Source organism: Aplidium turbinatum, chromosome 4, assembly GCF_918807975.1.
Source record: "Aplidium turbinatum chromosome 4, kaAplTurb1.1, whole genome shotgun sequence".
Lineage (NCBI taxonomy): Eukaryota > Metazoa > Chordata > Ascidiacea > Aplousobranchia > Polyclinidae > Aplidium > Aplidium turbinatum.
This window is the reverse complement of record NC_137475.1, coordinates 45,239,434-45,262,414: the sequence shown is the minus strand read 5'-3', so window position 1 is coordinate 45,262,414 and position 22,981 is coordinate 45,239,434. Positions and strand designations below refer to the sequence as shown.

Sequence of the window (22,981 nt, the reverse complement as noted above, 5' to 3'; positions counted from 1 at the left end):
GCGTAGAGCTTTGAGCTGGCTACTGACCAAAATAAAGGAACAAATTTTTTCAACCAACTTTGTAGTTTATTGTATAGCACAAAAATAGAACGAAGAAGCATTTACAGAACAGCTAGGGTTGATAGAAATCTACCAGGCTTCCGAAAAGGGACAGCGCGTACAACGTATGCACCAGGCATCGCGGGTTTTTAAACAAATTTCAAAATTAATCCCGAAGCGAATTGCGCAAATCATCATTTTGTACAATAAATTTCATTTTGTGGAGTTTCCAGTTAATACCCGAATTTGAAGTTGCCCTCAATTCCGACACCTTCACATGAACGATACGTTTCGGTACGTTAAATTAATGTAAATGATCCGGGTTGTCGAAGCCTACAGCTTGCGGAAAGCATCATCCAGCAGCTTGCGTTGTTGTTTGACGTGTTGGGACTTGGAGCCAGCGGCAGGTGCGGCCTCAGGAGCGCGGCCTGTGTAGCTGCAAAATAAAAATAGTTCATCAACTGACAGTACTCGTAGCCTACATTGTCGCGAGAAAGTTGCACAAAACGAAGTTGTTTCGATCGACAGCAAATCAACCGTTTTTACATTGATTCAACGTTTGCACAGTACGACGAATCTAATGTATTCCGTCATACACAATCAAGGCAAGGATAATTTGCAGCCTCAATTTTAAATCTAGTCGGCGCCTCTCAAAAGCTTTCGCTGCGTGGCTAAGACACACACAAATTATGTAAACAGCCTTAAACACAAGGATGGCAGAAGTTATCTTGAAGATTGGAATCAACTGACTTCCTGGCGACACTTACTGCACTCTCCGCGACCACTGCCCGGCAGTTCGGATGCGGGGCTTGCAGTAATCGTAAAATCCCATGTTCTTGTGTTCCTCCTGCGTCCAATGGACATCCGCGTTTGGATACTTGTTCAGTTCGTCGTACACGAGATCAAATGGGAACGGCGCCACCTACCATCAGTTAAAATGTTACACACGGTTCACACTGGTGTCGCACTTTCAATTCCATTAATTTTCAACCAGAAATTGTAATATCGCCAGTCGCTACACGTCATGACGCGAAACCAAATGACACGAAAAATGAAAGTCACAGCAAAATTACTCTTTTGCGTTCCCTCGTGGGTGGAATAGTCAACTAAACTGCTCACTTGCTCTATCCTCGTGATGGCCACGTCAGAGATCAACTCACGATCCGCGCGTTCCTTGAGGAGGTCGTAGTAGATCTTCCCTGTGCAGAAGATGATGCGTCTCGTGGACTCGGGATTCTCGGATGCGGGACCAGCGTCCGGGATGACGCGTTGAAACTCAGTGCCAGGAAGCATGTCGTCGAACGATGATCTCGCCAGTGGGTGGCGCAGTAGAGACTTCGGAGTGAAGATGATCAACTGAATACAAATGTAATACGTTGAGGAAGAGTTATATAGATCTGGAAGTTAACAAAAACGAAAAAAAGTACATTCAATTGTTTTCTGTCAGAAAAATATAAAGCTTCTCTGCAATATGGGAATTTTCAAAATTCAAAGAATTTCATAAATGATTTGAAGACTGTTCTAAGAACTTTCAATAAAACTTTTATAAGGGAAACATCAAACCATTTAAAGAACATTTATAATTTATTGTATATTTCAAACGAAAAATCACCGGTTTCCTGAACGGCAGTGCGACTTGTCTGCGTAGGATGTGGCAGAGGTTGGCGGGAGTCGTGCAGTTGGCGATGATCCAGTTCGCATCTTGGAGTTGCTTCAGGCAGAAGTCATTGCTGGCGATGTTTGGGAAGAAGTCCGGATCATCGTTTTGCATTTGGAGGAACCGCTCCGGGCGGGCGGATGAGTGCTCTGGACCCTGCAATATTGAGATGATCAACTCCTGCTGTTGAGCACCACCATGTGATTGAAATATCCGAGGGGCTCCCCATCGTTCAAGCCAAACGATCCGTGAAAAACTACAATGACTTGTTGGTACAGATGACATATCGCTGACGGATGACAATGACCTCATCATGGGCATTGGTTGATAACTTTGTTGTTGTACTTACTAGAAACATCATCAATGTGCCGTGCGATTCAGACGCAATTTACTTTTTACGAGATTACTTGGAAAACTCGATACAAACGATATTTTGAAAGTTCGACGAAATCAAATGTATTCGAGTTACATCGCAGTTACAAGAAATCCTCGGATTTGATCCGTGGCTACATCCGGGACCCACCATGCCCTCGTATCCGTGTGGGAGGAGCAAGACGAGCCCACTCATGCGTATCCACTTGGCCTGCCCGCTCGATATGAACTGGTCGATGATGCACTGGGCCGTGTTGTTGAAGTCACCGAACTGGGCCTCCCAGCATACCAGGGAGTTGGGATTGGTCATTGAGTAGCCGAGTTCGAATCCTGCACAAAGCACAGAGTTAATTGCCACTTAAAGTTACGATAGAGGTGGAAAGTGAAGAGAAACAGGTGAAGCAAATGTTGCTTATTGGCGGCGTCATCAAATCAACGCGATGCGAATAAATGTTTTTCAAGAATCCTTATGATACGTTTAAAGTAACGAACCTTAATTTCAATTTACAGCAAAAATGTTGAAATGAGGAATACCCGTTTTCAATGTAGCGCACACAAACACGAAGGGAATATTCACTAGGACATAGCAAACATAAAAAAATTGACCTCTAAAGTCTAAATCACCAAAAAAATACAAAGATTCCTCTCGTTCTATTCTGGTCGTTTGTAATTTCTTGGTCAAGTTTCAATGCAATCACATCACAAAAACAACTTGCATGGACGGAAAAGTTGCACCGATGATAAATGTAACAAAAGCAGCATCTATCAACTTGGATAGATATTTGAGAGTTTCTTTATTGGCGCGACGCTGATGTGAGGATTATATTCAAAGCAAATGCTACATTTGGTCTTTCGTTGAAGTGAATAGCTTGCACACAAACCTACCTAGTACCCCGTATTCGGACAATGAACTGTTGCACACCGTGTAGTGAGCCTGGTCCTCCGCCAAGTCGTTGAGAGGAACGTAGAACTTCTTGTCTACTTTTTGGTCGTGTAGTACGTGGTGACGGTGACTGGAGGGAGAAAAAGCGATGAAGAATGCTTAAAAGACATGACATGGTTCTTCCAGGTTCCGTTCTTCAACGGAGATGCAAACTAAACATTAATCTCGTTCTTACGGGAGGAGGAAGAGACTTTAAAGAAGGTGTCATCTGCGTGTTCTGTCACTATGTCTAACACACTGGAGGAGTCACAACGTACCTGAATGTTCCTCTCTCTACATCCTGGCCACTGAGCCTGACATGGACCCCGTCTAAGAGTAGCGACCCGAACGCCATGGCCTCTCCCAACGCCCAGTCCACCTTTCTCTCCTCCACCATGTCACTGCGCCCCTTTAAAACCCTCCTGAGCCCACCATGGACTTTGATGTCGCCGTGATTTGAGAAAACCTGAAATGGAAACACAGCAGCATCTGCAATCAAGAACTTCGACAAAGATGGTCTCTTTTTAATGAAATAAAATTTTAATGAAATTTTCTTGATCTTTTTTTTTAAATGAAATCCAAAAGCAAATCACTTCCTATTTCACCTCATGGAACCGCTAAAGTGAAAGAAGCATCATCGACAAAGAAGAGACAAGTTGATCTGTCGTAGCTTGTCTAAACATACTCACTTTTCCGATGTGGTTTAATCTCTCCTCACTTAGTCCCGTGTCTCCCTTCATCTTCAACTCCACCTTCCCGAATCGATCTTGGAAGAATCCCTTCCATGGAGAGTCGAGCCAAGCGCGGAAGTTCAGCTCCGTGATCTTCTTGGAAGCCTCCAAAGCCTCCTCACAGATGTAGTCGTATTCCTTCACCTTTTTCTAAACGAATATCCCATACGTGAGTAACATAATGACAATAATAACATGTTTTATTTTGCGCCCACTACGACAACATACAGTGCACTGCGATTACATATGCAACACAACAGACGACTGGAAGCAGCGAAGGAACTACACAGTTATCGAGTCAGCTGCTCCCATTATTTCGGCATTTAAGTGTCTTTGCCGAGACACAGCCGCGTGCTCTACAGCGGTGTCGAACCAACGTCCTTTCGAACGTCGCGCAGACGCTCTCACAACTCGGCAACGCAAGCCGGCAAGCATGGGTGACATTATTCCTAGCTGACAGCACCAAGCTGAGTGCTACTCGTAGCACTACCACTACAGGGTTAAATCTTGCACAATCTTGCAAGTAAATTGCACCACGCTACAATCACAAGAGTGATGAAGACAATGATTGTGAGGTGTCGAATCGCGTGCTTCGAGTGTGGTACACGAGCCCCCAGCAAGACAGTGCCCTATCAAAGCATCTCATTGACAACCCCTGCCGATCATCATTGGCGATCTCTATGTGGACCTACATCTACATCCTCCTGCTTGACGAGGCCTTCCTTCTGTAGCTTGTCCGTGTACAACTTGAAGACATTCGGATGGGTCCGGATCTTCTGGTACATCAGTGGCTGAGTGAACATCGGCTCGTCCATCTGCGCAACGAAGCATCATTGTGAGGTCAGAATTGCTGATGGAGGAATTAAGTTTGAAGCAGCAATAATAACTTTCTGGGATTAACTTTCTGGACAAATGCAACATTAAGATGTTCCCACAATCCCAAATTGTAAACTTATTATGTTATTCCGACTTCAAGTACGTCCATACGTTCACGTTTTGTCGCTTCTATCTTTTGTCTGGACCTCTGCTAAACTATAGTGAGTAGAAAACATAAGAACTGCCAGAATATATATAGTGAATTAAAAATAAAAAATTACATACTCTACATAAGATTCGAACTCTGACCCTCATGCTCAGGACGTCAGGAGACCAACCTACCTCGTTGTGCCCGTTCCTTCTGTAGCAGACTAAGTCTATGACGACATCCTTCCCGAACTTCATTCTCCACTCGGCGGCCACCTGCGCGACTTGTTTCGTCACAATGGCAAGGTTGTGATGTTAGTTGGTACAAGAAACACTCAGAAAAGTTCGAGAACAAAAATGAGCGGCGATGAATTAACTCTCAGAGATTGAGCAGCGCACTTCAAGGGAGCAGAACAAGAAACTTTCGTGTCGCGCTGAAAACTTCATATTCTATGGCAACGGTTCAACTAGTATGTGGAGCCAATGTTATCATGTGCAACTATAACAATGTCAGATCTCCAAAGTTTCTGCTATGTTAAGCTGCAGAAGACGATTCTATGTTTGAGAATAGATATCCCACAATTAAAAACTGAATTAAACTTATCAAAAAATTACTTCAATCAATAAATAACAAAAACAATCGATTTAACAGCGGACCTTGCAAACGTGGATAACCGCTTCCACATCGTCGGCATTGACGTGGAAGATGGGAGCTCGTACCACCATCGCAACATCCGTGCAATAAGGAGAAGATCTGGAGGAAATACAAATGTTAAAGATGAAACAAAAAACATCTCGTTGTTGCTCCTCCTAAAACATCAGAGCAACAACTGGGGTTTTCGAATTTCTGGTTTTGAAACGGAAACCATTAAATTCAGAGAATTTCCGAAACCGGGATCCCGGTTGTCAAACTTCCACTCACCTGGAGTGCCTTGGATCTGTGGTGAATCCGATCTGGTTGTTGACGACGATGTGGATGGTGCCGTGAGTGGTGTAGGCGGGAAGGTCACTCAAGTGAAAGGTCTCGTAGACCACGCCCTGTCAACAAGCTCAGTTTAAACCAATAAACAAAAGTCAATCAACGCATCGCGGAAGCAGGCTTTGTGACGTCATACTCAATGAATCGCGCGTGTTCCACAGAACATTTGTTGAAGACAAAGTTGACGTTTAAATATCGCTCAAAACATTTAACGTTGTTGTATTTTGCTTTTTGTGTTGCAACAACGTAATATTGAACCTTGTTTGGTACGGCTTAGTTTCATACGTTTGAAGTAAAAAGAGAAATTACAACACCCTTCTCATCAACACCAACCTGTCCAGAGAAAGCGGCGTCCCCATGCAGTAGCAATGACATCACCTTCTTCCCCTCCTTATCCCTCCTGTAGTATTGTTCCGCCCTGGTTTTCCCCTGCACCACCGGATCAGCCGCTGCGGAACAAAGCAATTGCTGCTCCAAGTTGTCATCAACATAACAATGGCAATATCTTTGATGGTCACCCCAACAAACGAGCACTCAGTTGGCGGGCAAGTCGCCTGCCCAGTCGGCCACGGCGTGGTGCGACCAGGTCATGCCGCAATAGACGCTTTAAGTTGGGTCAGAGTTACAAACCCCCACAAGTTTGTAAAAGCCTGTATTGCGTATTAGAGGCTCTTCAATTATCGGCTATTGGGGGCGCTTCATTCTTTCATTTCCAGTACAGCAGCACACAGACTGCGAACATAACCCACCATGGTGAGTGTGGTACTGCTGCAATGGAGCAGTATGGCGACGAAAGGCCGCAGTTGCCATCTCATACAACGACAATAGTTAGATGCCAACTAAAAAGATCAATCAAGAAACAGAGTTAACTTCTAAATTTCGTAAAAAGTGAATTAAAACAATCATGAAAGTGTGATTAGCTGAGAGGGGATCAAAAACATTGTGGGTGGTGCAGTGCACTCACCTTCAAGATGTGAGGGGTTGGCCACAAGAGAGAGGTTGACCATCTTGCTGGTCACGTGATTGATACGTTCGTGGGACATCCCCAGATGGTATTTGACGTCACCGGAGCCCTCGTCACCTGTCAGTGTCGTCATAATGAAATCATGTTTCAGTTGACAGTTAGATTTACACTTTACAAGTTGTTCAATGCACGATTGCACGCCCCTAAATGTTCATCGCAACAGTCAAAGTTACCCGTGGAACATCTTGATACCAAGAACAATGCTTGCTGGACTTAAACTGCTGCAATGTCAATTGCAATTTTCTATCCAACGCGTCATCTGATCTCACAATAGACGCGCAAATAATATCGAAGCTTATGATGAAGCCAAGGTAAATAGACAATGACGTATCACTTTGTCGTCGCTACGACGTCACAACGAACACAGTAAATTATCTTGTCATAAAACTAATTTGACCTTGTCTACGTCACAACGACAATGTGTTTTTAATATGACGCGCAGCGCTGGTAGCCGCTACTGAAGTGACAGCTCAACCGAAGATGCAATGGAGCAACCAGCCAACAAATCGGTTGTTACATTTTACGTCTACTGACGTTGAATCAATGCAAAATAAATCGGGTTTCGCTAACTGGAAGTTGGCTTTCATTCATGTAAGAACCATAACCGCTAGCAAGTCGAAGTTGTAAAAGGTATTTATGACTGAAACAGACTGAAAGCAGATTTGTACCAGACCCAAGCAGAGGTGGGATCATTGAATATGGGTAGGTGGGAGGTGGGTTATAAACTTCATGAAGCCATCAACTAACAATGTTTCAACAAAAGAAAAGCCCACCGGTGGTCCATGCGAGAAAATTAGAGATTTTTTTTATGTTCAATCAATGCAAAAATCTGATTTGCTGTTTGGGGTTGTAGTGACCCAGACAGCAAAATCCGTCATTTTTACACTGACTCAACGTCTGCAGATGTTGCATCAATGTAAAAATAATAAAATTTACAGCTTGGGCACGTCATACCTGCCCGCATGTTGCTGTCAAACTGGCTGAAGATTTGGTCCAACTCCTTCCTGATGACGTTGGCTAGCACATTCAACCTCCCCCTGTTGTGGAAGAATGAAAAGTTGTTTCGCAAATATTTGACTGTGACGTAACACGCAAAATAGCAATCTATAAGCCAGGCACCGCTAAGGAGTGGAACAAAGTGTCTTTTAAACTTGCACGAACCACAAAGCCACTTGCGCGTTGCCGTTCGAGATGTGTGCGGGCTGAGATGTAACGGTAAATGCAAGCAGTTATTTCATTAAAACATACTGTGAATATAAAAACTTTACATCCATTTAATAATAATGCATTTGACCAAACACCTACCCTACCCGCTATGGTGCATTTTTTTCTACATTACTCAAAAACAAACGTTGTTCTTCCAAAGTAATGTCGGGGAGTGGAACGTTGACTTTTCAAGCTATTGATGTTACAACTACTGAAAAAATAATATCGCGACGACGAAGATCACAGCACAAGTTGTCTCATATCACTCACCGGTGGGGCATCCCCACCACAAAGCTATCCACGCCATGAGTGGATGCGGTGTCAATGATCGTCTTCATACCAGGGATGAGAATCTCGCATCCCTCCAGTCCAAACCGCTTCTCACTGGTCCACTTCTTGGCTAGAAAGTCTTCAAACCTGAAAGCAGGCGGTGGTCAGCTCAGTTTATTCGTTTTTGTTGGCGAGGAAAAAACATTTTAAAAGCACAAAAGGCAAATAGTTTGCACAGCAGGGATGGCAGCGAAAGAACAAAAAGTCACCAAAGTCAGCTGGCAACCAAGCCGCGATGGTGTTCGGCTGTTCGCAGATGGTCTTCCGACGGCAACGAATCAGGAATGGAATCCTCATCAATAACATAAACGATGTCAACAACAGGCCAATGAGGATGAAAGAAACTGACTTTCGATAGAAATGTTTGGCCAAACTGCATCGTGACTATTTAACCTCAAATAAAATTTCCGCTGTGTGCAAATTTCCAAATACAGCAAATTTCCAAAAACAAACAAAATAAATAGTTAAACGTGACACGTTACGGTCAATATAGAGACTTGCCTGGGGGTTTCGCGAGTGTAGTCTTAATATTGTGCTACTAAATATAAACATAATTTAAATACTAAAACCTCAAAAAGTTGTGATACTAGTTTAAATTAAACGATCATCTGCATCGCGCTGCTGTCGGGACGCTGGGCAGCGATGGACGACACCGAACAATGCCAAGAAAGTGAAAGAATTGAGGTCACGAAACGTGTAGTCAATTGTCAAACATGTCAGCAACTGGTCAAAAACTAAAAATACATTTTCCCCACAAAACCCAAAGTAATTCTAGGAACACAACTTCAGATTGGAAGAGGAACTGAAACCATAAGACGTGAAATAGTTTTTGATAAACTGCGTTGAAGATCAGTTATGAATCGATGTATTGCCACTGTAGTCTGGCGAGGGGTTGCGCAACTTATTACGCAATATTTAAGAACAAGATATCTTTGAACACCGAAGCGAAGTTTATAAATAGATGTTATTGACAAGCCGCTCAGGCGCTACTACACAGTGGCTGATGAAACCACGCATCAAATAACACAAAACTACAATTGAAATGTTATAATAGAATCCACGCTCTACCACAAATGGGCGCACACAACGACATTCATGAACGCTATTAAGAACCAACATGCCACAAAATATCAAGCATGGTTTGTGATCTACCAAAGTATAGCTCAATACTGAAATGTTTGGGTGTTCATCAGGATAATTATCGTTTCTAGCACAAGCTGCATCATTCATCTGATGAAAGAAAAAGTAAAAGCAAAAACAAACCAGTTGATTTATTGCTTCACTGACGTTTTCGCGTCGTGTTGGGAAGTTTTTACATTATCTAACATGAAAGTAACCGCTCACACATCTTTTGGCCAACCTTTAAAATGATGTGTGCTTCATTTTTTTTCTTTTGTCTTCAACATATAACTTGCAGCATATAACTTCGTAAATGTTATTTTGTATGTTATTTGCTCTGAGGATGCACATTGTCATGGTGCGCGAAATGTCAGTGAAGCAATAAACCATCTTGTTTGTTGTTAATTTTACTTTCACTTTCATCAGATGAACGATGCAACTAGTGCTAGAATCGAGTATAGCTCAGCTGGCTGAAGCGTCGGCTTTGTGCAAGAAAAAGCCTCAACATCCATTCATCCAACGGCGCTGGTTCGACTCTCGAGGTGTGCACTTGAGCATTGAGCAACGCATTCTAAGGACTGCTCTCCGTTCAGCGGCACTTGGTGAATGGAGTAGTTCAAAGACAAAAATCGGAATATTCACTGTGTCAATCTCGGTAACCGACCTGCGCCAGTAGTTCAAAGCTTCTACAAGTATGCGAAACTGCAGGAAAAACTAATAAAAGGCTTTGTCAGTTCGAAGATAATGATTCAAAACCAAACCAATCAATGAAATAGGCAAACAGAAAAATTTGGTCAACTGAGGTTTGTTGATAACGCACGAAGAAAGCAGGTGACTGTCACATACAATCTTGCGGGATGACCAGTGAACTTGTGGTTTGCTATTGAACTAAGGCAATGGAAGATTGAGATTGACCCGCCCATGTCGTCATGCCAAGCGTCTCTCATCTGCCTCAAATAATAATCACGTACGGCACATGGGAGGAATGACCAAATGAAGGGGTCTGCTACGATTCGGTGAGTTCCTAACCTCTAACCCTAACCCCAAACCCCTAACCCAAAAACGGCAATGATAATTAGGCTACGGTACCCGATAATTAAAAAAAAATTTAAAAAAATCCCCCGTTTAGGGATCGGACTCACCGAAGCGGGCCATTCCGCAAATGAAGACATACGAGTTAACAAGGACGTTCTATGGTCTACAATTCCAAAATCATGGAACAATTGACAGGCTGTGACAAGACAATGGCGACATACTTGGTGGATCGAAGCAGCCTCTCCCATGCCAGTGTCTTCTCAGCGTCGGTGAGGTCGGTGACGCCAGGAGGTTCAAACTGCTCCCTGATCCAGTTGCATTGCTCGTAGTTGTTGATGAACATGTACTCGACTCCAATACTCCTGCAGTATGTCCTCTACAAGATCAGGAGAAATGGAAGTATTTGAGAGAGGCTCAATAAAAATCACTGGAAGTGGAATATATTTTACCCACTTTTGCCCTGATTCGTCTCTCTTTCATATCATTGGAACCGGTGGTTAATTATTTAACCATCAAACCAAACTATGCTTTGTCGGAAAAGACTAACATTACCAAATTGTGCAACGTAGACCAGTCACAAAATATTCTATAACGCAAAGTAGGATAAACCATTGGACCATAAAAGCATAGTGACGCAACCTTGCAGAAGGGAAATATGAATGGAGAGTTAGACGAATTCAACCATGCAATGAGAAACTTGAAGAATGTGTTTAAAATAATTCAATTTTGGTGTTATTTCCATCGCTATACGTTTAAAGTTTAGCTCGACAAGTGGTGCAGAATAAAGGCCAGCCTCTAACTTCAAACCTCGAGTCTTGCTTTGATCTCCCGAAGAGTGAGAACCTTTTCGCCTCCCCCGATCATTGTGGTCTGTGGGAGCTGGTACATCTTGTCCATCTCAGCCTCTCCTGATAAAAAGGAAGAGCTTCGATGAACACAATGATGACTTCGACGCATGAGCGGCATGATATTCTCAGCAAGAGGGTTGTGTTATAGAACTTACACAAAAAAAACAAAGAAACCATATAAACTTATATAACTTCAAACCTTTTGTTTTAATTAGTGGATTATCAGAAACTAATCAAATCGACCCACTTCCAGCTTGTCAAAGGTAAGTTTCAAATGTTTGCAGCAGAAACAAGAAGAAAACACAATTGAATCATACAGAGCTTAAGCGGGTAAGGCAGCGGCAATTGTGTCAAAGCATTATATCATTGGCAGGCAGATACCAAACAACAACAACCCATGTCAGATACTAGGTGAACACTGGACAATGATTCATCCATGCTCAGAAGCAAGCATCCAAGATCATTAACATAACATGTGGTGTTCAAGTGTTCTAATGCTGAAATAAAATATCAACGCATGTTAGCGGTTACGAAAAGCAGATCAACAACACCCAACCTCTTACAATGAGCATTGCAATCAAACTATCTGGCACACACACTGGCAAAGCCACGCAAAACTTACAGAACTTTCATGGTAGTAAGTAAATGCAAAGTAAAAACTGACACCAAATAATTAACTGTATCAATGCTGCTAATTTATTATATAATTGGAAAAAGTTTTGATTTGTAAAATTTCTTCTGAAAAAGAAATTAACTCTTCTGAACAAGAGTGAAGAGACAATTTTGGTAAAGAGGTGAAAAAAGTTTATGGTTGAAGATTGAAAAAAACATTAAAAGTTGCGCAAAACACGTTTGCCAAACAAAAACTGGCACTACCAACATCTACAAGTTATTAAAGGTCTCTCGCTACGGAGGATTACCAGTTAACAATTTTGAAACTGTCCAATAAAAGCTCTATACTCATCCAAATTAACACTCGACCGTCGACTAAAGACAAGATCTATTCGTGGCAGCGTGCTCAGTGAAGCTGACCACAAAGGGAAGCAAATAATGGCAAAATACAAACATGCTCCGTTCCTTTATCCTTAACACATGCTCCACTGGCTTGCTTCCTCCAAGGAAAGCGTGGGTACGTCTCCATCGTCTTGGATGGACATGCATCAATGGGAAATAACATCTTCCTCTTCTTGCGAGTGTGAACAAACGTTATTAACTTTTCTAAATTATAGAACCTAAGTGTTGTCAGCCATAAAAAGCTCGCAAAATAAACGGCGCTCCGTGATTAACAATAGTGGATGATCAAATAAAGTCTCAGCGAAAATGTCTTAACTAAAGTTGTTAGATATTGCTATAGCCTGTACCGTACCCGCAAGATATCAGCTAATTTAAATCCACCTCAGTGAAATAATAACTTTCTCCTTTGGATGGGTTTGGGAAGGTAAACACAAAAACCGCCTACCCAAATAATCCCTTCCAATTCTCTAAATAAACAGTAGCCGTCGCTGAATCATCGAATCGATTTTCTCCGAATAGGATTCTCCGAAACGAGCCATTCTGTCTTTTATGATAGCTGGCTATCTTTATAACTCGGAATTTACAGTATGGCGAGGTTCAGCTAAGACAAAAGTTAGTTTTATTTTAAATATCACAAACAGAAAATCAAAGTCCAAACAAAAGTTGAATGAGTTTAACAACAACCGACACAACAATCAAATTAAGTAAAAGTCCATAAAATTATCAGGTAATAAGCTCTATCAGATTGATTATTTCAACAATCTTTCAAGCAAACAACACAAGGTGTAGCACATCCTGGTGTTAGTGCGTAGTGGAAACACGCAAGCTTGCAAGCATGTGAACAGGCGGACAGTCTTATGCACGTCATGGAACCCAATGATTGAAAGAGAGGAAACAATTACGGTAAGGCACGACAGAACACCAGAACTGTACCGATTGGTGTCTTCCTTCCATATATGATCATCTCTTTTGTCTGTTGCTCGGACTCTAAGCTCTTGGAATGAGATTGGTGATGTTGGGGTATTCCGAGAGGATCCAGATTGCTAAAGAGGGTTCCACGAATCTGGATAAATTCCATATTGTGGAACATTCAAAGAAGCATACCTTACCAGCAAAAGTTACAAAATTTAGTCTATAGCTCAGCATTCCATCATGTGAGGTGACGCCCTTTACGAAGGTCCTCATGCGAGCTGAGGTTGAAGGATGAAGGTTCATTGGTTTGTCCCAAACAGTTTTGTTCTCAGAAACAACTTAACTTTTGTTCGGTTTGGTGCCAAAAATAAGCATGGATATTTTTTTGCGGAAGAAGAGTTTAAACCAGGGGTGTGCAACGTACGGCCCGCGGGCCAAATGCGGCCCGCGAAGATGTGCCAATTTTGAATTGTGTGCGGCCCGCGAAATGTGTTTATAATTTAGTTTAGTCTGGCACGTGTGAACAACTCATTGTGGAGTGAATTATTGTAGATTTCGCACCTTCTGTTAACCATTTTAGAAATCTCCCACCGGCCACCGCTAATCCATTGTATTTAATTATTTGAAACATGAAAATGTATGGTCACATAAAAGGCATTATGAACAAGTTACGACTTTGGAAAGCTCAAGTACAGACAGGAAATCGTTTCTAATTTCCAACTTTGAGAGACTATGGAATGCATCATGAGAAGAAAACTGAATTTGCAGACCAACTTGAAAAATTGTATGAATTTTTGGCTCGTTTCAAGGACTTCAAATCTCATGAACATTTGTTTGGCATATTCGCTTCGCCATTTAACACAGACATTGACAAAGCACCAGCTGACATCCAACTTGAACTGATTGATCTTCAAGAGAAAACGGATTTGAAAGCAATGTATTTAGAAATGAATCTTGGCGATTTTTACCAAAAACATCTCAACTAAGATGACTTTCCAGATTTGAAAAAATCCATAGCTTCAAAAATAGCTGGTTATGGCTCAACGTATTTGTGTGAACAATTTTTTTCTAATATGGGCGTCCTGAAATCTTCCCATCGATCGGTTTTGACAGGCGAACACTTGGAAAATGGACTTCGAATTGCGAGCACTTCCATTAAAGTAAATTTGGAAAAAGCCGTAGGAAAAAGAAGCCAGCTGTAAACTTCTCACTGAACTCGTTTAAAGACGGTGTGACAAAAATTTGAATAACAGTTTTTTTCAGAAATTTATGCGTTTTAACTTATTATTTCTGCAAGGAGATGACCCCTAATAATGCCATAAGAATAACATGAATAACAAAAAAACTACTTTTTTGTGCCTGCCCTGCAACTACTAGAAATCACATGTTAAATAAACGTGCGGCCCGCAGTTTCACCCAGTTATTTATATCTGGCCCTCCTGTAATAAAGGTTGCACACCCCTGGTATAAACAAAAAAATGCAACAAGAAAGCATTCAAATACATTTACACGCACTTTATAATAAATGTCTTCAACAATGCACTATTGTCAACTGGAAAAAATCGTTTGCACAGCTTTCGCATTATTCATATCAATGAAAACACTTCATGAACAACTTTCAACAGAACACAATTGGCAGTACCAAAGAAATGTAACAATAAAAGCGCAGAAAAGATTTCTTTCTGACTAATATAAAAAAAAATGCTCCAATAACTTTTTTTTAATAGCCGGCTACCTTGATGACCGCCGAGAGAAAGAACTTTCTGTACCTGGCCTGCTGCATATCACAACAAACAAAATGCAGTAGCTATACTACACTACCGTACACTAACTAACACGGCCATTCCAAGAATATAAAAATTAAAATATCACCACTTGTTCATCTCTGCTCATCACACAAACCCAAATAGCAAGTGTCAAACTCAACGACCAACGAGACTCAAGTAACAGTAAGACAACAAATATGGCGCCAAACCCAATCCTTCCTCCTGCCACTCCCAGCCATAAAGCCACGACAGAATCGCCAAAAGCTGCCTTCCCAAGTTGCTTCTAAAATTAAATCAACCAAAACTTCATTTCTGTTTAACAAAATTGCAGTTGTGCACAAATGTCAGCACATTATTGAGTTGCATTGTTCTAAACTCCACAATTAAATCGTATTGCAAAAAAAATCCGTTACAAAACCAAATGAAACGTTTGTTGTAGAAAACAGTTAAACTGCCCATCAAACGCCGAACTGAATAGTTTAATTCCTACCAAGATTGTAACTGTCTAGCGATAATTCTGCTGGATGCACTGTATCAAGATCTGCTTCTAAAATGCCAAGAGGATCCAATTGGGCAACACTGTGGCCTCGAATCTGTTGGAACAACACAACACATCCAACAGCGTCTCAACCGAGAAGAAAATATCAAGCAAAATTCATAAACATATTGTATTATTGTAGTTTTCAAAACGATAGTTTAAGTTATGGTATGTACATCTAACTACTGTATACAAATAATTCTAATGCTAACCGCCTGAAACTTAGTTGAGTTTTTTCAATAATTTGAAACAGTAAAGCTTGATGTTAGGTACTATGAAGTTGATAAGAAAACTTTCGAAACACTATGCACTTACCTGAAAAGTTCTAAAAATTTTAACAAAAACTATGTTTGATTGAATAATATCAAAATCAGATGCTGTCACCAGCAAACGAATGGGTTGTCAGGTTGAGCGTGAATATCTACCTGATAACCTCGAATTAACGCTTGGACAGAAAGATGCTCATCAACGACTTCTTTTATTTGACTCGAGTTTACATTTGTTGTTGGCGGCAGAGAAGGAGTTGTGAGAGGTAGTGCGCCTCCTAGTGATGGAGGTGCTTGGTAGGCTTGCCCTGGCCCTGCGCCAGAGTTGACATTGCGGAAATATGCATCCCATGACTAAAAAATACATGATAAAGTTAATCTACTTCACTTTTGATGCATTCAGTAAAACATTCACACCATTCAAGTTGCCTGGGTCAAATCTAATTTGAGCCAATGAAGACATCACAACTGCAATACCGGTGTCACATTAAAGCAGGGCTTCCCTAACAGGGTCGTAAATTGTAATTTTAGGGTTGCCAAACAAATTAAAAATGGGCCTACAGTGGTAGTTTACACTGTGACTGGAATCTACTTATCAAAAGGTCACATATATACAAAAAAAATTCTGAAATGGGGTCATACAAAAATGAAAGTTTGAGAAGCTCTGCTCTAAGAGTCCAGGTAGATGTTTGGAACTGTACTATTTTTTAGTATGTATAATAATTGTATATACTTGACCTTTCATACACACAGCCTACTGTAAACTAAAAGAATACCTGCTTATAAATTTCTAAGTTTTATTGTTTAAAACAAAGCATCCATGCAAACAGTTCTTTGAGTTATAAAGGTCGCCATGGAGTAACCTTACCCGTGTGCAGTTGAACTTCTGTGTGAGATATCACAATAATTCATGTTTATGATATAAATGCTCAATTGCTCAAGGCATAATTTAAAGGTATATTTCCACAAGGCACTGTTGGCACTATTAGCCCAATAACATACCCATACCAATCATGGCATAGTAAATAATTTCCATTTCTAAGTGCAATGCAATTTAATATTATTTGATACCACTACAAATGATGTAAAACTTCAAGCATATACACATAGAAAAACAAAACCTTGAAATTGATCATTACAAGATCAAGCAACACTTCACTATTGCACCGGCAGTTCCAGAAATAGAGACACACCTTCAAATTAAAGGCATGTGATTGGTCAATAATAGGGAGGGGCAAGTCAAAACCAAAGTTGTTAATCAGAATGTTTATATATCTACGCTGGGTTTGGATTAAACAAATATTACAGGGCTTGAGGCTTGTTAAACACTTACCCATATGATTAGAAGAAAAACCGCATGCAGTTGCCAGGCAAGCTATTATCACATCACCAACTCACACAATATTTCATTAAATTACACTGGTCCACAGCGAGTTTTATTCAGAGATTTGATTAAGGAGTTTTAGATAGACATGTACCGATATATCGGTATCGGTGATATCGGCCATTTTTTGAGTATCGGTATCGGCAAAATTTGGCCGATACTAAACACGTAAAAAAGGCGTTTGCTGCGGATTTTCTACAGAAGCAAAGATATAAATTTTTTAAAGTAGTAACTAACGTCACATTGATGTAGAAAAATAACATCCCGTTCAAATTTTTGATACGTCACACTCCCATGACTTCTTGCGCGCACGTTTTAACATTGGTTGCTTACAGTGATTTTTTCACTTAAACAAAACGTTTTGTTTCAGCAGTTTTGCATTGTTCGATTCTTAAGTTGTGTAAGGAGACTCAATTTCTTCAATATTTATCATTTGTGTTTCTTTTTTACTCTCAGCAGAGTAGGCCTATAAAACTTGTAAAAGTTTTTCATCCATACAACGTCATGACTTAAATTATATCTCAAATGGCATAATGACGTGACATCATCTAAACGTAGAGAGCAAGAATAGCAAAAGCAAGTATCACTATAAAAAAAACACAAAAATGTGACGCAAATCGGCAACATCAAAAGACATAGATGTTTTCTTTGACTTGTCAGCAGCAAGTGGTGATAACTGTGGCTGTGGGAGTTCGTTGCGCAATGCGCAGCCTACTTAATCTGACATTGTTTAAGCTTGATGAGTTTATTACAACTAAAGGTGGAAATTAAATCACAAACTGATAGAACCAGCTTTCTAAAAACAACCAAGTTACATGGGTTTTTTTAACGTTTAGCAACGTAAAAACGAGGCAAAATTATACATTTTGGTACCTGGGTAGTCTTGGCCTGGCAAAAGCTTCTCAACCAAACAACAAGCGCCCTTAGGGGTAGGACCTTTGACATACTGATATCCAATTGAACGAACCTGAACCATCAGATGTTAGGTTGTTCGTCCAATTGTGACCATTTCAGCATTCAGCCAGAGAGTTGATTATTACTTTAAACTTTTTTTGGTAATTACACAACAAACAAGAGCAATAACTGGTGGGAAGTTGCATTTTTCCTTTGTTTTGAGAAACGCAACCTTGATGACGTCATAAACAGCATAGCTTCTGATTGGTTGATGGTTCAATGGGATATCAGTATGTTAAAGTGCCTACCGCCCTTAGGTTGCACATTACTTATCGAATAGTTTTTGTACGACTACACAAATGACTTGGTTTACATCTTATTATCAATTATGATAGCCTATTTGGAGAGTTTGCGCAAACCCTTCATTAATTTTTCAGAAACCCCAATTATGACATAATGTTTCTTCCCTTATACCTCAGTCCTCAATCACGGTGGCCTTTCATTACTAAAACCTACTATTACGACACAATGTTGAGTTGGGATTGGATTCTTAAATCTTCAAGTGCCAAGGACTTCCAAATCCGTCCATTGTCACTCATAATGACGTAATATTGCCCCTTTGGCACCTAATGTTGCCCATTGGAAGTTCCCCTTGCTGCTCTATAAATTTTCAAAGTTGGTTGTTTTGTGGCGTATTTTGGAATTTATTTATTGTAAGCGCTAAACTTGAACACAACTAATTTTGAATTTTGGGGATTTTTTGGTTTTAGACTAATTTGTCACTGTGTCAGTCGCGGTGGTGCCACGGCTTGTGTTACTTTTGATCTTGTGCTTTAAGTTTTACCTTATTTGCATTTATAACACTATTAAAAAAAGCTTTGAATTGGCATAATTCTTTGGCAATATGCCAATTCAAAGCTTTTTTTAATATTTTTATGCAAATAAGATAAAATTTAGCATTTGATATAATTACTTGCAAATACAGGCCTCGAAATTCGTTTTTGCTGACGGCGGACAAACGTGTCCGGTCTGAGCAGCTATCTCGGCGGACAAATTAAGTCCCACGGCAGACACACTAGTTTTAGCGTCGATTGTCATGCTTAAATCACTCTCTTAGTAGCCTAATTCTTTGCCATTTGAGAACTAGGCTACTATTATAGCTACGGTTTAGAAGACTTTTTAAAATTTCAGCAAAGTCACTCTGAAAGGCTTTCATCAGACTTACGACGTGCGCTTGAAGAGTCAAAGCCGCCGTGTACACGTAGCTGCGTAAAATGCCGCATAGCTGATTAGCTTCCACCGAACGAGATCGTGTGGCTTCTTGCGTCACAATGCTCTGGGAACGAGTAGGAAAACTTCTACACTAACGCTACTATTTTCTGCTGTGTAAAGTTTCACTACGCTTTTTTCTTTAAGTTTATTTTTGCGTGTCATGTGAGCGAAAGTAAATTTTCCCTTGGCCTTTTCTTTCTTACTGTAATATCAAAACTTAACAAATTTTGCTGCCCTACTCGTATAAATCTAATTTTGTAACCAACCTTGCCGTCAATATTATTCGAAGATCAAAGCCAGACATTGTGACTTAAGACTTGAACAAAGTTGCGCGTGATTAGTGTACCTGTACCGGTACTACTTCCTTCGATTCTTAGCGAAGAATTCACCTTTGTTACGCTGATTCAATGTCAGCAAGAAGAAGAATGTCATCAATAGTTGAAGCAACTTAAAATCGAAAGTTTTCCTGCTTGAATGGAAGCTAAGGGATAGAGTAGGCCTATTCACATTTTCTAGATGCGCAGGAAACTATATTCTTGCAACAATTGTTCATGCTATGCAATGACGATTTGTATCGCTAGTTCCTGTGTTATTTCTCGGCGGACAAATATGACCGACCTAGATGGTACTTCCCACGGACATCACATGTTGTGATGGCGGACATGTCCGCAGTGTCTGCCGTGAATTTCGAGGCCTGAAATACCAAAATTTCTTCTTTTTGTAACACTAAAGTATCGGCCAAAATATCGGTATCGGCCTAAACAAGTGATATCGGTATCGGCCAAAATATTGGTATCGGTACATTTCTAGTTATAGATGCTGATTCCGAAAATGTCCTTTTTTTGTCCAGCACACCAGGTTTTTGAGAAATTTGAATTTTTGTTGCTTAAATTTGACCTATAGCAATGCAACTTGTCATAATAGTAACAATTTTGATCTCAAGCTTGCACAAAGCTGATTTCACAATGCATTGTGATTACCAGTTGCATTTTAGAATAATATTTTTATAAAACTAAATACCGGTACCGTACACAGAATACAGAAAAATATCTGAAATATTAAAATGCAACAAATAAAACCTAACAACCACATGATATTTAACATAACGTAATAAGATGAAAATAAACTAAAAACTACGAACGTTTTCGGCCATACTCATGTTAGCCCTTTTTAAGTACCGGTAACCAACTGACTGATGTTCTACATAAATTGAAATTACGAAACTGATTTATATCTACAGAAATCGGAAAAAAAGATACGCATAATAATGAAATGAAAACTCAGAGCAGATGCAAAATCACATATTTATGTACTGTTGCTAAGGCAATTCCTTTTCTTACTTTACTGGATGTGAATCATAGATAGTGCTAGTGCAATATACAATACTATATATATAGGGTCTGCTACTATTTGGTGAGTCCGATTCGATGAGTTCCCTATTCAATGAGAGCCTTTTTCGGAGAGTTCCCTATTCGGTGATTTTTTGAAAGTTTTTTGGAAAATTATCGGGTACCGTAGCCTAATTATCATTGCCACTTTTACATCATTTTAATGTCGCTAAACGTTGAAATAAGACCCTAACCCAGGGGCGGGCAACTTTTATAGTCAGCGGGCCTGATATGGGAAAATAAAGTACTTGGCGGGCCGGATTCATGAATCGCTACATTAATCGCGTATTTATCTACCTAGACTAGAAATACATCGTATTTAATGTAATGTAAACTTTAAGTTTAAGGTATAGAGATTAAAAACAGTATTTAATGAATTTATTACCGTAATGTACTTCAATAGCTGCTGAAGTCAATGAGACATCTGTGGTCGATCAAAGTTGTCAAGTTCTTTGAACTCTGGCTGCATGTCGGACGTAGAAACCCTCGGTAAAACCGCACGTGAACATCAGTGGGATTGGATCGCAGCTTTGTCTTGTTAATTTTTATGGTCGAAACTGTTTGCTCGCAAATGTAGGTATGTAGAGTAGACCCGAACAGAACAAATAGTTTCATGGCCATCTTTCTCAGGTTGGCAAACTTGGACTCATTCAGTGACGCATAAAATTTGTCAATGCTTTTAGATTGGAATATCTCTTTCAGGGTAGTCACACTGCAAATCAATCAATTCCAGCTGTAGAGCATCCAGCACCTTTTCAAAGTCAGTTGTAAAGGGTGATGACAAGATATCAAACTCAGCAGAAAGTTTCTGGAAGTCCGCAAAACGACGATCAAATTCATTGTCTAGTGCAGATATCATATTGGTGTACTTCTCAATTGTCATCATCCGTGACGCGACAATTCATCGAAACGACAGTTAATCGAACCGACTGTTTATCGAAACGACAGTTCATCGACCGACAGTTAATCGAAACGACAGTTTATCGGACGACGAATCTTCCAAAACTAATTTTATCTAGGGTTAGGGTTAGTCGTTCGATTAATTTTCGTTCGATAAACAGACGTTTCGATTAACCGTCGTTCGATTAATAGTCGTTCGATCAATAGTCGTTCGATCAATAGTCGTTCGATCCATACTACTGTCGTAGTACCGTCATCATCTGGGGTGCCGTAGTTTCGAGTGTTGGAAAGTGTGTTGTGATATTCTGATTGAGCAGACGAGAAAATAGTTTTAGCTTCACCCTGAATGCCTTCACTGTTGAGTACATTTCGTGAGCAAAAGTGCCCTTCCCTTGAAGCCTGGTGTTCAATTCTTACAAGAGACAAAGAAAAAGGATGGAAGGGCCCGTTTATGACAGAACATAACATGCTTGTCACTTGACTAAAAACCGAAAACAAAGAACTAAAGAATAACTAACAATCACTATTATTTGACGTAGTAAGCAAGTAGTGGGGGTTGCGGCAGAGTGTGGCCGTGGGCCATTATCATGTAAAGACCGGAAACTGTCTCCGGGCCGCTCGAAATCCCGTCGCGGGCCGGGTCTGGCCCGCGGGCCGTATGTTGCCCGCCCCTGCCCTAACCCCTAGTCTGTAGACATTGAATTCTAAGTCTGTAGACATTGAATCGATGTAAAAAACAGATGATTTACTGTCTGAGAAGTGACAACATTCTTTCCCTGGGGGAAGCTTGTCACTTCAATGCCCGGGATGAGTTCATTCATATGGCATCATAGCCTTTGTATTGCAGGAAGTGGTGTAATATTTGAACACTCAAAAAATAATCAGCTTGAAACAAGAAAAATACCCATGTTTTCCATACGGTATGTGGTGCTGTCTAACAATACAAAGTAAACAGTTTTAACACAATTACAAACTACCATGGCCACAAACATACATGGTAACTTTTGTCTAGTTTTTACGTTGAAATTAAAAGCTGATTACAATAATCTGAGTAATTCATTAAAATCCTGAGAAGCCATCAAAATATTCAATAACAGTAAATATAAAATTGTAGTACCAACCTTATGAACTGAGTTTGAGTTTTCTAGCCAGCTTTCATACATTTCTTCAACATACAGAGAATTACTCCCATTAAGAAAAGGCTCAGCCTTTGCAGCAGCGGCAGTAGCTTGCTGGTTTGAAGACTTTGTAGTACTTGAATATCTTTTAGTAGCATCATTTTTTAAAGTCCGAAAAGGGTGCTTACAAGTGTTATTATGTTGTGCAATTATTTGAGAAGTCCTTGCTGATATTGAAAGTCTCTGCAGCAACTGCAGGGCCACACTTGACCGGTGCATGCTGCTCTTTTGTACTAATTTCTTT

At 40.4% G+C, this 22,981-nt stretch overlaps 1 protein-coding gene across 2 annotated transcripts; it reads right to left on the bottom strand.

The window, feature by feature from the left end:
- Nucleotides 1-50: 50 nt before the first annotated feature.
- Nucleotides 51-22,974, bottom strand: LOC145768367 (2-oxoglutarate dehydrogenase complex component E1-like). Of its 2 annotated transcripts, none has more exons than XM_082579851.1 (21): nucleotides 22,681-22,974; nucleotides 15,881-16,075; nucleotides 15,408-15,510; nucleotides 11,185-11,285; nucleotides 10,599-10,753; nucleotides 8,164-8,310; nucleotides 7,642-7,724; nucleotides 6,628-6,744; nucleotides 5,997-6,112; nucleotides 5,607-5,722; nucleotides 5,342-5,438; nucleotides 4,880-4,960; nucleotides 4,414-4,536; nucleotides 3,680-3,871; nucleotides 3,269-3,456; nucleotides 2,954-3,081; nucleotides 2,220-2,398; nucleotides 1,652-1,852; nucleotides 1,159-1,395; nucleotides 807-961; nucleotides 51-475 (listed from the first exon to the last, which is right to left on the bottom strand). In XM_082579851.1, the coding sequence occupies exons 1-21, from the start codon at nucleotides 22,954-22,956 to the stop codon at nucleotides 373-375; spliced, it is 3,093 nt and encodes a 1,030-aa protein (XP_082435977.1). In that variant the 5' UTR covers nucleotides 22,957-22,974; the 3' UTR covers nucleotides 51-372. The 2 variants fall into 2 exon arrangements, with proteins under 2 accessions (XP_082435977.1, XP_082435976.1); XM_082579850.1 differs by lacking the exon at nucleotides 15,408-15,510 and adding an exon at nucleotides 13,173-13,302.
- Between the last annotated feature and the right edge of the window lie 7 nt (nucleotides 22,975-22,981).